The 13,505-nt window shown below is 42.5% G+C and overlaps 1 protein-coding gene across 1 annotated transcript in view; it reads left to right on the top strand.

Moving 5' to 3' along the window:
* UNC13C (unc-13 homolog C) overlaps positions 1 to 13,505 on the top strand; it is a 517,638-nt gene that overhangs the window by 300,289 nt on the left and 203,844 nt on the right. Inside the window, exon 17 of the mRNA XM_019533546.1 lies at positions 9,562 to 9,695. Within this exon, the coding sequence (XP_019389091.1) occupies positions 9,562 to 9,695 (134 nt within the window). The remainder of the gene's footprint in view (positions 1 to 9,561; positions 9,696 to 13,505) is intronic.

Below are 13,505 nucleotides of genomic sequence, written 5' to 3'. Positions count from 1 at the left end.
GCCTCAGCCTTACCTGGCCTCCAATTCTCCACTCCACTTCTTGGGACTGGGGTCAGTGCACGCCCACTTGCTGCGCACTCTCTGGTGCCGGGGTCCCCACACTACCATGGAGCCCCTATGAGGCCTCCTCCAACCCCTAATAGCCTCACCCGGTCCTCCGGTCTTACAACAACAATAAAACAATAACACAAGCCCCTGGGCTATAACACGAAGCTAAACTACTCGGCTAACCTCCTTTGAGTCACTCTCCGTGGGTACTCCATCCTTCATTAGCATAACCAACTGCTCGCATTCAGGCCTTTCCCCTTTGCTTAGTCAGACAGCACTCCTTTTCCTTGGCTGCCAGCTAAGAACCTTGTTCTCGGCCTCCAGCCTGTGCTTTATAGAAGTCAGCCCTGCCCCTTCCGGTCAGCTGTGGGCCCCTAGCTCCTCCTGGTTGCCCTGGCAACTGGCACCTGGTGGCCATTCCTGCTCTTCGAGTAGCAGGCATCTTAGTGCCCTGCTACAATAATGAAGAAATACCCTTGAATTATTAATTGGTTGAATTTCAAAAAAGGCCAGAAGTAAATTAAGATAATTTGAACAAAATTGGGACTCTTTCTGACATATCCTTACAATGAAGCATTATCTTCCTAATGTTAAGTCCTTTTAACTATGCTTGATAATGAATACAAGAGTTACTCAAAAACAGGGAAATGAAAAATGATAAAATGTCAAAACTGTTAAAATTTCAAGAAAAATGTCAGTAAGTTTTAGCATTCCACTTGTTATTGACTGCAATGTTGAGAGATCACTTTAATCAAGGGGGTTGTGTTAATCCTCTCAAAAACATGTGAAAAACTGGCCATTTGAAGACAATGTGAATTTGCTATTGACCTCAATCGAAGCAGGATTTCACCTCTGTTTAATATGTTGCAAATAACATTTTTCAAGGCTCCAATTAATCTCTTTATACAATAATAGGCACTACTTGTGTTTATAGGCAGTTGACTTACAAGGTCACTGCCACTTGTGCAATCTTAAAATTGTACCTAATGACCAAGAATTAATACATAGTAGATGCATCTACACATGCAATTAAGATGATAACATAAACTCCCGCATGATTTGCACTGGAATTAACTGCTCCTAGGTACAGTATCTGCACATGCTCCTTGGACAGCAGCATTTTGAGCCAGGGCGGAGCAGCCCCAGACTGACAGCAGGCTTGGGAGGTCAGCCCCAGGTTGTGGGTGGTGGTATCATGTGGCAGAGGGGCTGGCTGGTGCCTCAAGAGTGATAAAGATCCATGTTGCAGGCAGCTTCTGCACTTTAGCACCCCTATGCCCCAGCCAGCCCATCTCCATCTAAATGTGTGTTTTGGTAGAGTAAGTAACTGCTCCACAAGAAAACACCGTCCCTGCCAGTACTATCTTACAATGAAGTTAATTAATTTACTGTGCCCTAATACTGGCACACATGTAGACAGTGACGCTTTACTTTGGGGCTAATTAGTCAGCTCCTCAGTGGGTACGTTTACACATGCCGCTATGGCGCCATTGTTACTGCATTGTTATGCCATTTAGTACAGTATCATGTTGTACAGTACTCGTTGTACAGTACAGTACTTGTAGTACATGTTGTACAGTATCAGCCAGTACTGCGCTGTCTGCACCATGCACAGTTATTTTTAGGCACTACATCGGCATAGTGATTCACTATAATGGGGAAGTATGTCACTATGGCAACGTAGCTGTGGTGTCATGGGTTTTGCTTGTGGATGCTATGTTGCCATAGTGCGTTGGTACAGCAATGTAGTGTCATATGTAAATGCGTCCAGTAAAATGCATGTGTAGATGTACCCACTGTTATTAATGCACAATATTTGAAGAATGCACTATAAATGTCTACAATGTATATTTAAGTATATTTATGACCCCTTGAGGAAACTTTCTGGACACAAGCTTAGTTTTAAATCAGAAGTGTTGGCTCTAAAGCTAACAAGATAGTTATGGAAGCAATGTTCAGATCTGGGGACTTGAGTGTACACAGTAATAATGTCTTCTGGATTTTAGGTGTGAATATGGAATCCCTACAGTTTGGTTTGTAAAGTTTTGTGGACAGTTTCATTTGTCCTTTCAGTACAGTACTCAATATGCAGTACCTTTATGCTATGTTGTACTGGAGTTAGGTGACAGTGATAAAAAGCTTTTTTGAAGAGTAAGAAAGGAAATGGATTTCAAATTGAACTTTGGCAGGGGATGGTAATCTATGGCCCATAGGCCAGATCCAGCCCAGGCAGTGATTTTAATCCAGCCTGCAAAGACCAGATGTTGGCAACAGGAGGCTTCTGCTATGACAGGGCATACATGCACAGAAGTGGCCAGAAGAAGAAGTGGCTGGTTCAGAAGCATCAGCCTGGCACAGAGCAGGTGGTATTATTTTGACCCACTGCTCCTAAACATTACCAGCCCTTGAATATTGGCATTAATTTCCTGATAACTTAAATCAATCCCATTGTAGACCCAAAACTATTTGGTGTAATGCAGGGTTTTTCAAGCTGTTTCATGGCATGGAAAACATATCAGTATATACCATTTACAATAGGGTTTGCCCTTCCATGTTTTATCGCTAGGTGGTAGGGCTGTGAAGCGGCTAGTATTTGCTTCGGATTCGGATTCGGCCAATTCAGGGGACAGCAGTTCAATTCAGTGATTTGAATCACTGTCCCAAATTGACTCAGCAGAATCTGATTCAGAGATTTGGCTGCTGCTGAATCTCTGAATCACAGAGGCCCATCTCCTGCACGCTCTCCCATCCCTGGTAATGGCTGCCTCACCTGGCCCAGCTCCTGGCACTTTAAAAGAAAAAAGCCCCAATTTACTGGGGGCTGCCAGGCAGGGGGAGAGGGCAATCCCCACTGCCCCAGACTGCATGGGGAGCTCTGCACAAGACTCCTGACCCAGCCCACCATTGTCCCAGCCCCGCCCCCATGGCTGCCTCACCTGCCCAGCACTTTAAGGAAAAAAAAAACAAAACAAAAAAACCCTTCACTCACTCATTCCTGCCCAATGAGGGGCATTCCCCGCTGCCCTCTGCTGCCCCGCACCATGTGGTGCTCTTCCATGAGCCCTCCAAAGCCCCGAGGCTGCTGCAGGAGCTGGTGAGTGTGTTTCAGGGGGTGTTTCAGGTTTTCAGGTTTTTTTTCTTAATGGGCTGGGCAGGTGGAGCAGCTCTGGGGGGTGTGGAGGGAGAGTCAGGGGGCTTGTGACAGAGCTCCCCCATGCAGTATGGGACAGTGGGGGGCAGCAGGGATTGCCTCCCCACTTGGCAGCATCCAGTGAGTTGGGGCTTTTGTTTTAGAACACTGAGAGCTGGGGCAGGCAGGGTAGCCATTGGGGGGGCTGGGGGATGCGGAAGCATGCAGGGGATGGGCCTGGCAGGGGTCCCCCATAGTCCCCTCCCCCCTCCTCCAGTCCTCCCTCTCCTGGCCTCTACTTACCAGCTCCAAGTCCAGCTGCAGCTCCCTGCTGCAGCCAGCAGGCAGTGCCCAAATCATTAAAGCTCTCCAAATCTTTTCCAAAAATTTAGAGAACTTTGAATCAATTCAGACCTTTTTATTGGTCCCCTGATTTAATTTGGAGTCAGAGATTCAGCTACTGAATCGGGCCAGATCTCCTCCAAATTGAATCAGTACCTGAAGCTTCACACAGCCTTAATAGGTGGTTCAAATTAGCATTTTATGGTGCTGATAATGTGGACAAAAGAGTATTTTAAATTTGCTATTATAAACAGAGTATGTGGATGAAAAACATGGGTCCAGTGTGCTTTTGATTTTACCTGAAAGATATGTGTAGAACTGAAGCACATCAAACTTCCCTTGCCTGAAATAATCAAGTCACAATAAAGTATCAACCCAAGTTTGCTGTGGCACCCCATGCCTCAACAGTGAGAGGACTGCTGTTACTGTTAGTTATTTTAGTTGGGTTCTGATACCACCACTATGCCTTAAATCAATGTATCATGATGCTTTTGATATAATTTTATGAAATATTCTTTGACATTCCTCCTTCCTGTTTGTATATATAATGCCCTGTCACTTTACAGAAAATATTATTGGCATTGGTGTGTCCTAATGAAAATAAATTCTGCTAATTGATGGACTCTGATTATGGGGTTTATAGATATACTCAAAATAAATGTCTTCTGCTGCTTAGCACATTGGAGATCTGTGGTTTAAAACTAATTTAAGAAAGTACATCTTCCTAAAAATGAAAGGTTGGTAATTTTAGAGGACTTTCTTCTGAAAAAGTTACTGAACCATGCACAGTGTATCTATGACCAGTGATGTTGCCATCTTTTGATTTCTTTTAGAATTTATGTTCTTTTCAGCCTTTTAAAGCTGATGGAAAGAATGTATTTCAGTAACTATGCTATCTTATAAAATGCTATGCATGTGTTGATTCATACACTAGTACTTTAATATTGGGCTGATGCTAGAAATACAAATGAAACAAAGCCTCCTACCTGAAGTTGACTATGTCTTATTTACCAGTAATATATATTGTAAAAAGATACACTTCCTTTTCATGTAAATAGTTTACATTTACTAAAGAAATTTTGTAAAAGAGTGTTAAAACTTTGGTTTTAATTTAGTTGTATAGATTTCCTATTATTAATCTTAAGACTATGTAGTTAGCTTTTTTATTCTCCAGCCATTTTCTTTTGTAGACTAATTATGTAAACCTTCTTTATGCAGCTACTGCTCATGTACAAACAAAATCTAATCTTGACATTCTAAAAGGCATCTCCCACAACTACTATGTAGTCCCTTAGGATATGTACAGACCTTGCACTTAGAAATTTGGGACATTAGCTTGGGTAAAAAATGGCCACCTGATCTAACACAGTGATTCCTCATTTGAATCCTCCTCTTTGTGAATTAATTACAGAACAGTAAAGATATTCCTAAATCACGTGGCTTACTTACATCTATATGATTATAGATCATAAGTTAGTTTCATAGACATTTCCTTGTGCTGGGAGCCCAATCTAAGATAAGTTGGGGTGGGGGAAGGGGTGGATAGGGTCAGAGGAGTAGTGCCGGGGGCGGGGGGTTAGCAGGCTCGAGAAACTAGCAGGTCCAGGGGGAGAGGAAGTTAGTTTGAGAATATGGTCCTCAGGGGGAGTTGGCTGTTTAGGCATGAGGGGATGGGGGGCCAGTTGCGTGGGGGCAGCCTCTCTAATCCTATCAAACCATCTCCCACCCTGACCTCACCAACCACCTACAGACTCACTAGCATCACATTCTACCAGTCCCCCCCTACAGACCTACTAGCTCTCCAATCCTACCAAAGCCCCCCCATGAACTTATTAGCCCCCCAAATCCCACCATCCCTCACAGACCTGCTAGTCTCCCAAATCTCACCTCATAGAGCCACTAGTCTCCTACCCACCCCTTCCTCCACCCCAGCTTATTTAGGTCAGGCTCCTGGCACCAGTGATCAGCCTCCTGGCTCTAGGGGTGGTTTGCAGGATTGGAGGAAGTTTGATAGGATTGGGAGGAGATAAAAGATTCATGAGGCACAGTTGGTTAGGGGCATTTCCATCTGATGGTGGGGAGGAGGGTCAAGGGACCCTTAGGGGTAGGGAAGTAGGAAAAGCATAGCTCTGGTGCTGGAATGAGCATGTGGGCTTTCCCAGCCCCCTGGGCTGCAATCCAAACATGTATGGACATTTGGTAGATTGGTCTAACACATGCCCGATTTAATTAGTGCACCTCTCAGATGAACAAAGCTAGATTAGGTTGGCCATTTTTTGCCCAATCTAACCTCTGGGGAAGCCCTGTACAGCTTAGCACCTTGACACATAAATTGACTTAATGAGAGATCTAAGTATAAGAACTGCATGTGTGGGTGAACTAACTTAGATTGGGAACCCATTTTTTGCCCTAACTTCTATGTGTAACTTCTGTACATACCCTTACTGTATTGTATCAGGCAAATAAAATCCACTTGATATTATTTTCTAATGTGGAAGAAGTAATAAAGTACCACGTTTTTTCTGTCTTGGCAGTAACAAAATTACAGCCAATAAAAGTCTTCTGAGAGCACAGAAAGAAAAACATAACTTGTTATCCCACTTAATGAGACAGCATTCTCCTTTACTGTTAACGATAGGCTAAGGTTGAGTTTTCGTCACCAAAGCAAAGAATTCAGCAGAGTAGCATAGAAATTAAACTAGATAAGCAAGAACATTGATATGGCACTTGGATCCCCAACAGCAGCTTTAAAATGTATTATCATTTTTCCTCTTTAAAATGTTTCTTTGAATCCCTGACAAATACTTTTTAAAATAACAATGACAGTAATTTAAACAAAGATGAGTACTGATCTGTAAATGCAACATAAATAGTTTTGTTGGTGCTTTATCCAGCATTTATTGAAATGGCATCATTTTGCTAATTCAGAGCTTAGAGAATACTAGTTGTAACTTTGGTTCTTTGCTCATTGAAGATCTACGACTATGAGTGTTTGAGAATATTTGCTCTTTAACATGAAAATATAAGAGAACACTTTAAACATGTCTTGAAGGTTGGGTTGATGTAAACATCCAACATATTTCTGTGCCAAAGCAGCCCATGTAAAGCAGCTTTTTACGGTGGTTCTACTTTACAGAAATCATAGATTGTTTGCTGTAGTCAGGCACATGATTTCACATCACATAAAATAATTGCTCAAGCCACATGTGGTGAGTGTATTTGAAATATTTTTCTTGAAAAATGCATTCAGCTATACTTTCTAATTGTAAACTGGGTTTGTATAACAAAACTGCATACCACCTTAGAAAAAACATAAAATAAGCTACTACAAAAGGTGCTAGCAGTACATCTTCGCTATTGCAAATGCAGGGTACTTGTAAGGAAGCTGTAATCTATACCAGGTGAAAGACCTTGGGTTGACAGTAACTCTCAAATACTCTTGTCACTTTTTAAAAGCCCCTTTGTTTACATGATTACTGTAAGCTGTAAGTGATATTAGTCACATCCCCCATTGTAAATCTACTGCGCATATCCTTTTATTCAATCACATTAGACATAGAAACTGTAACATTTGTAGTACAGCTGTGTGAACAATAGGTGATTAATGAGACTTTTCTAATGTATCCCATGGCGACCACAAAATAATTTTAATTGTGCACTGTTAAAATTCCCTCTTGCCTTTCCAAACTCTTCATTAACAAATAAAATTTAATTGAGGCAAAGATAACACTAAATTAATTTTTATTATGACAATAAAGTAGGCTTGTTTGAAGTAATACAATGTTCATTTCAACTACCATAAAATAAGAAGTACAAAGTATGTAAGCTTAAACTTTCAAAACAGCTGACATAATTATTTTCCTTGAAACATAACATGTGTAGAAATGAAAGTCGTGATGGATGAATTTATAGATGGATATGCGGTATCTACTGCAATCTACTTCTTAGACCAAAGGAGCTAGTAAAAGCTATGCTTTAATACTAGAATTAATGAGGCTAAATTTATTTTTTGTTAATAGAAGACAGATAGTATGAAAAACATGCTGTCTTTACCACCATTCATGGTTGGGCAAGCATGACAATTAAGAGTAAGTATTTAGTGCATGGCCATTAAAGTTGTCTAACACAGTTTCATTTGATTTGTGTTTAGTACAATATAAGAGAAACAAAGTGGTTTTGGTGATGTATTTAATTGATAAAACTGTACAGTTGAGAGAGATTTTAGACAAGATCTCAGGCTCTGTACTTCTTCAGAAGCTTCTTTTCCAGATCTTAGGAAGGGTCTTTTATACCTGCTCCAATACGTTCTGATGAGAATGTGTCAGAACATACTGCAGCATCTCATGTCATATGTTGAACAACTTTTAGTTATAGCACCCCTGCTGCTATTTAATGAAATGTGGGACACTGGACACACAAGACACTGAAGGTGTGTTAATTAGAGTGGCTTCCGAGAGCTTCTCTAATTAACCCCACCACACACACACCCTGGCACATGTGTATAGGTGCCCTTTATCCCCAAAAGCTCAGCTTTGTCACATAGGTTTATGTCTTGGACATAGCCTCTCTTGATTTGGTTAAAAGAGATTATCTGTTCTTGTATTTGCCTGAATAGAAAGGTGACTGTTAGTTTCACTTTGTCTGAACCAAACTGTTAAGGCCAGTCTGATGTCGGATCAATACCGATAGAAAGAAAATTGGCTTTATCGGAAATTGGCCCGCTGCAGCCAATAATTGGGCCAATAAATGCCCCTGCGTGCATCTCCTAATCTCCCATGGTTTCCTCTTTTTTTCCCCCTAATTTTTCTAACCTCCTTGGCTCCTGATACTCATTAGATGTGCATACTTTAGTCCTGCCCATTCAAAACAATGATTTTATTTTCTTCTTCAGCTACAATGCCATTTTACTTCATCTCTAAGGGTGTGTGTCTTAAACTATACCCTGCTTTGACTGCAGTTTCTGCAGATATACCTGAGCTATCTTTGAATTAGCTAAATTAGGCATCTAGTAGTATAACTGCAGCTATAAAAGGAACTCAGCCCATGCCTTGAGCCCAGGCCCTTGCTCCAGCCTGCAACTGCAACCCTCCCTGCCCCACTCCACACAGATCCAGGGGCATACCCCCCCCATGCCCTGCTGGGGTGCGCACAATGGTGGGAGCCACAGCCTCCTTAATGGGACATGGCTCTGTCCTATGCCACACCTTGCCCCAGCTGGGCAGTGCATGCCCCGCCTCTCCCTTATCACGGTGGGCATTGATCTGCCCCCCCACCACACACACTCCTTCCCTCCCCTTCCAACACAATGGACTTACCAGCTGCATGAACCTGTATTGGAAATTGGATTTGTATCAGCTGATATGTCTCCTTAAAAATTGGCTATTGGTCTCGGCCCCCAAAATCTCTATTGGTGCACCCCTAATAATAAGAGATGTTGTCTGTTGTTTCTTTCTTTAATACTGACTCTTCAAAGATGTACATACATACAGGCTCTGTATCAGCAAAGCACTTTACTTGCACTTAAATCCATTCCATTCAACCAGAGACTTAAGAATGCACTCATCCTCAGTTCTGAAGAACATAAACACTTATTTAAAGGCAACCTTTATGTATAGATGCCTTTTGCTGAGTTGGGACCATAGTACCATATATCTTTTTCTGGCTCTCTCAGTTTTGAACAATGATATATAATAAAAATAGAGATGGCAAGCCAGTCAACTGACCAGTCCGATATTGTCAATTGACCAGTCAATTAACTGCATATATTTGACTGGTCAATGATTATAGCAATTTTACCAAAAAAATAAATTTTTTGTAGTTTTCTTGACCAATATTATTTTTTATTGTTTTTGACACATTTCTTAATGAAAATGTGTGCTTTTCTGTATATTTTATGGACCTATTGGCAATATTTTTCAAGTTTTGACTGATATTTGACCAGTCAGTTGACCAAACTTTATTTGAACAGTCAAATACCTGACCCTAATCAAAAATATATAACTTAGTGAGACTGTCTAAATTATGTTAAATCTCATTGACAGGGTAAGAAACAAGAAGTTCCAAGGGAAGAACAGGGACCAACTACTAAGAACCTGGATTTTTGGGCCCAGCTCATAACTCTGATGGTTACCATCATCGATGAGGATAAAACAGCATACACACCTGTCCTGAACCAGTAAGTACATTACTTTGGAAATGTAATTCAAAGAATAAATGGATTTAAGTGAAATAGAGGAAATACACTAGGTTACAGCAATTGCTACATGGCCAGGTCAGGGCTGGAGCTACTCTGTGGTCTGATCCCCATGCCAGAATGGTACTGGAGCCATGAGTAGTGAGGGGCCAGTTGATGGGCTGGATTGGAGTCCACACCTCAAGATCAGGCCCACATGCCCAGATCTGAACCCAACTGCCCATACCTGGCTCTGAACACAAGTATGGGCCCAGGATATTGTTCTGCCTTGGCCCAGATCCCTATGCTGCCTGTACCCAGCCCCCCATGCTGAGATTGGGGCCCCAGACCCTGCTCTGCCTCTATCCAGTCTTACCTGCTGAGATTGTGCCACCTCTCCTGGGCTCCATACACTGGGATCAGAGCTCTTGGGCAACAAACTGCATCCACCTGCCCCTGGCATGGGGCTTCTAGGCCCCACACCACCTCCACCTAGCTCTATGTGCAGGGATCAGGCTCTAGGGCCCTGTGATGCCTCCAATGAGTCCTGCTTATGGGGCCCCACACCACCTCCACCTAGCTCCATGTGCAGGGATTGGGCCGTAGGCCCCCATGCTACCTCCACCAGGCTCCATGGACAAAGGTTGGGCTCCAGGGCTTGTACTGCCTCCTCTAGGTTCTCTGTGCTGGATCAGACCCTGTGCCACCCTGTGTGCTAGATCTAGCATGCAGGGCCATGGCCCCGGGGGCTCCCTAAGGCTGAAAGACAAGATGTTGTGTTCAGAGGTGGTTGGTCACCCATGATGTAGAAGACAACAATTGAACTTGTTTCACACAGTCGACTAACTTCTATATTCCCTTGGCTTCCATGACTCTTTTGGTTCTCCCATGCCGATTCAATTACTCAAACTTGACTGACAGAATGAAGATAGGAGTACTGGTTCTGAGATTTAGCTTGGAAGAGGTCCTTGGAGGCTTTTGGTAATAGCTCTGCCAGTGAGTGGAGTACAAGAGAAAAAGCCAAATTAGAGGGGAAGAATTTCAGATGACATATTCTGTGATTTGGAGCATGTATCTACTGCAGTCTGTCTTGTGACTACGGCTTGTATGAACATACCTAAACTAACTTGACACTAGATGACTCAGATAATACCACAACTAACTGATGAAATATATATTCAGTTTCTGATGTGGATTTCACATCTTATGCTGAGTTCTTTGTAGCTGTAGTTATACTACTAGATGCCTAATCTAGCTAATTCAAAGGTAGCTCAGGTACATCTGCAGAAGCTGCAGTCAAAACAAGGATAGTGTACTTATCTTATGAGGGTCAGGAGCCAAGGAAGTTAGAAAAATTAGGAAACAGAAAAAGGAGCAGAGGAAACCATGGGAGATCAGGAGATGGGTTGAGAGGTCATCACTGGGGCAAATGTAGGGGAGGAGTGGAACATATGAGAAACTACTGTAGCTGCAACAATGAAAAAGGAGAAGAGTGTTCTAGGAAAGGAAGAGTATTAGGGCCATCCAGAGAAAGAGGAGGAGAGTATTATGTTAAGTTTTAATAGAAAAAATCAGCAAGATCCTTTGTGGAGAGTGAAATGGAAGCAGATAGGGAGAAGGATGTTTGAAATGGGAATGAAAATAGAAGTTAGCATAGTCAAGTCATGGTCTTTCTATCAGACACCCCACATAACATGCAAGCAGGACTGATGAAAGTGCATGTTGGGGGTAAACCTGGCCTAGTGTTTGGCAGGATAGACAGTATGGTGGGAAAGAGGGGCAAAGCAAACAAGGGTGGAGGAGGGGAAGCAAGGAGAAAATCAACAACCATATCATTGGATAAGAAAAGAAGATAAGGTGGTGTCTGAGAGTTGTCAGTGTTGATAAAATGGAGGGCACAGAAAAGGGTGGTTAAAAGTAGATAATTCTGGGACAGTGTGAGGAAAAGGAGCTAGAGAACCAAGAGCTGAAATGAGGGAAGAATGCTAATGAAGAAGAGTTCAGTGAAGACAAGGGGAAAAGAAGGGAAGAGGTAGATGCAGTGCTTTTCAAAAGAGAAGTAAGGGTGGGATAGAGGAAAGTGTTGGAAGTGGCAGGGAAAAGGACAAGGCCATTCCCTTAGGAGCCAAGAATAAAAATTGCTGTCATCGGTAAGGAGCCATCAGTTTGAAATGGTAGAAAAGAAGAAAGACATGGGGACATAGGAATATAAGCCTACCTAGGTATATGAACCTATTACAGGATGACCATGAACCATAAGAAAGGCAAATACAATCTTAATGACGTGTATTTGGTGAGGTATTTGTAATTCATATAGGGAAGTACAAATACCATTATACAGGGCACAGATAAGACCTCATCTGGAAGACTGCATATAATTCTGGTCATCCATGTTCCAGAAAGATGACATCATTTTACACAGGAGCAGGTGCAAAAGACACTACCAGGATAATCAGGGGGAACAGAAAGCCTGTCTTATGAGGGGAGACTAAAAGTATTTGGCATCTTTTATCTTAGTCAAATGAAGGCTGTGGGGTAATATGATTCCCCTCTCTATTGCAAAGTGCCACTAAATAGAATTGTATGGGAGGTTGCTGAGTTGAGCATTAGAGACAGTGATGTGGGTAAGGAAAATGCTTTTCTCAACAGTGTTTTGGGTAAACTACGATTTTAAAGTACTACTCTGAAAGTGACAGAAATTGTGAAAATGATGGCCCAGGAGGCACAAATAATTGTAACAAGAGGAAACAAAAGTTGCATACGTGCACTCAAATCACCCAGGACAACTTATCTGATCCTGAGAGAAAAACTGACCTGTACAGAAGTTCAGACAGAGAAGCAAAGACCCTGCCATGCAGATCCTGGGGTACCAGGGGTCCCTAGAGTATACAGCCCAGAGAGCTTTGCAGGCTGACCCCTTTGAATTGTAAGTGTAGGTTTTCACATACTTTTGATTGATTATAGTAATTTTTTGCAGACCTCTTAGACATAGTCTGCAGACCCCTAGGAATCTGCAGACCACAGATTGAAAACCACTGTTTTAAGGGGATGTGGTCAGGGAAAGTGAGGGTAGGATCTGTGTCATGGACAGAAGAGTCTTCCAGCCTTTCTTCTCCCCCATGCTATGTTGGAGCCCATCTAAGGCTGGGCAGGACATATGCTTGTATGCTGCAGTGAAATTCAGGCAGGGAATAAGCCAGGAGCAGAACACACCTTCTAACTGCTTCAGCACTAGGCTTTTCCATCCCAAGGCACTCAGGGACATGTTCTCCTCCTTGCTTGGGTGGGACTGACATATGCTGTCCCTTCCCAGGTAGGGAAGGTTGTTCCCCAGTTATTTTTCTCCCAGTGATCACTTTTACTCTGGGAGAAAAATTATGACCTCATGGTTGCTTCAGTGAAAGCAGGGACTCTTCCTGGAGAAATAGAAATGTGTGTCCAAACCCTTAGAATGACTCAAAATTATTGTGGTAGACTACTTGGCTACTGGATAAATGTGAAAATCCAACACTTCCACACAGAACATTAGAAAACATGCAGTTATGTAGATTATGTGGTGTAAGTTAGGGCTATGTGAAGCTTCGGGTGGTGATTCAATTTGGAGGAGATTTGGCCTTAGTTGGTGGCCAAATCTCTGAATCCAAATTGAATCAGGGTGTTGCAAAAAATTGCGGTTCGTTTCTTTGGAGGCTCGCAAAAAAATCTCAGACACACACTTATTAGCAGCACAAAAGGTGTATTTGCAAATAGGGTCGGAGCAGAGCCAAAGGACTCAGATTACGCCGAACCCCTGAGGAACTTTTTCAGCTGGTT

This window comes from Crocodylus porosus, unplaced genomic scaffold (genome assembly GCF_001723895.1).
Source record: "Crocodylus porosus isolate Cpor-Errol unplaced genomic scaffold, CroPor_comp1, whole genome shotgun sequence".
Lineage (NCBI taxonomy): Eukaryota > Metazoa > Chordata > Crocodylia > Crocodylidae > Crocodylus > Crocodylus porosus.
The sequence above is the reverse complement of the archived record's forward strand: the minus strand, read 5'-3'. Positions and strand labels throughout refer to the sequence as shown.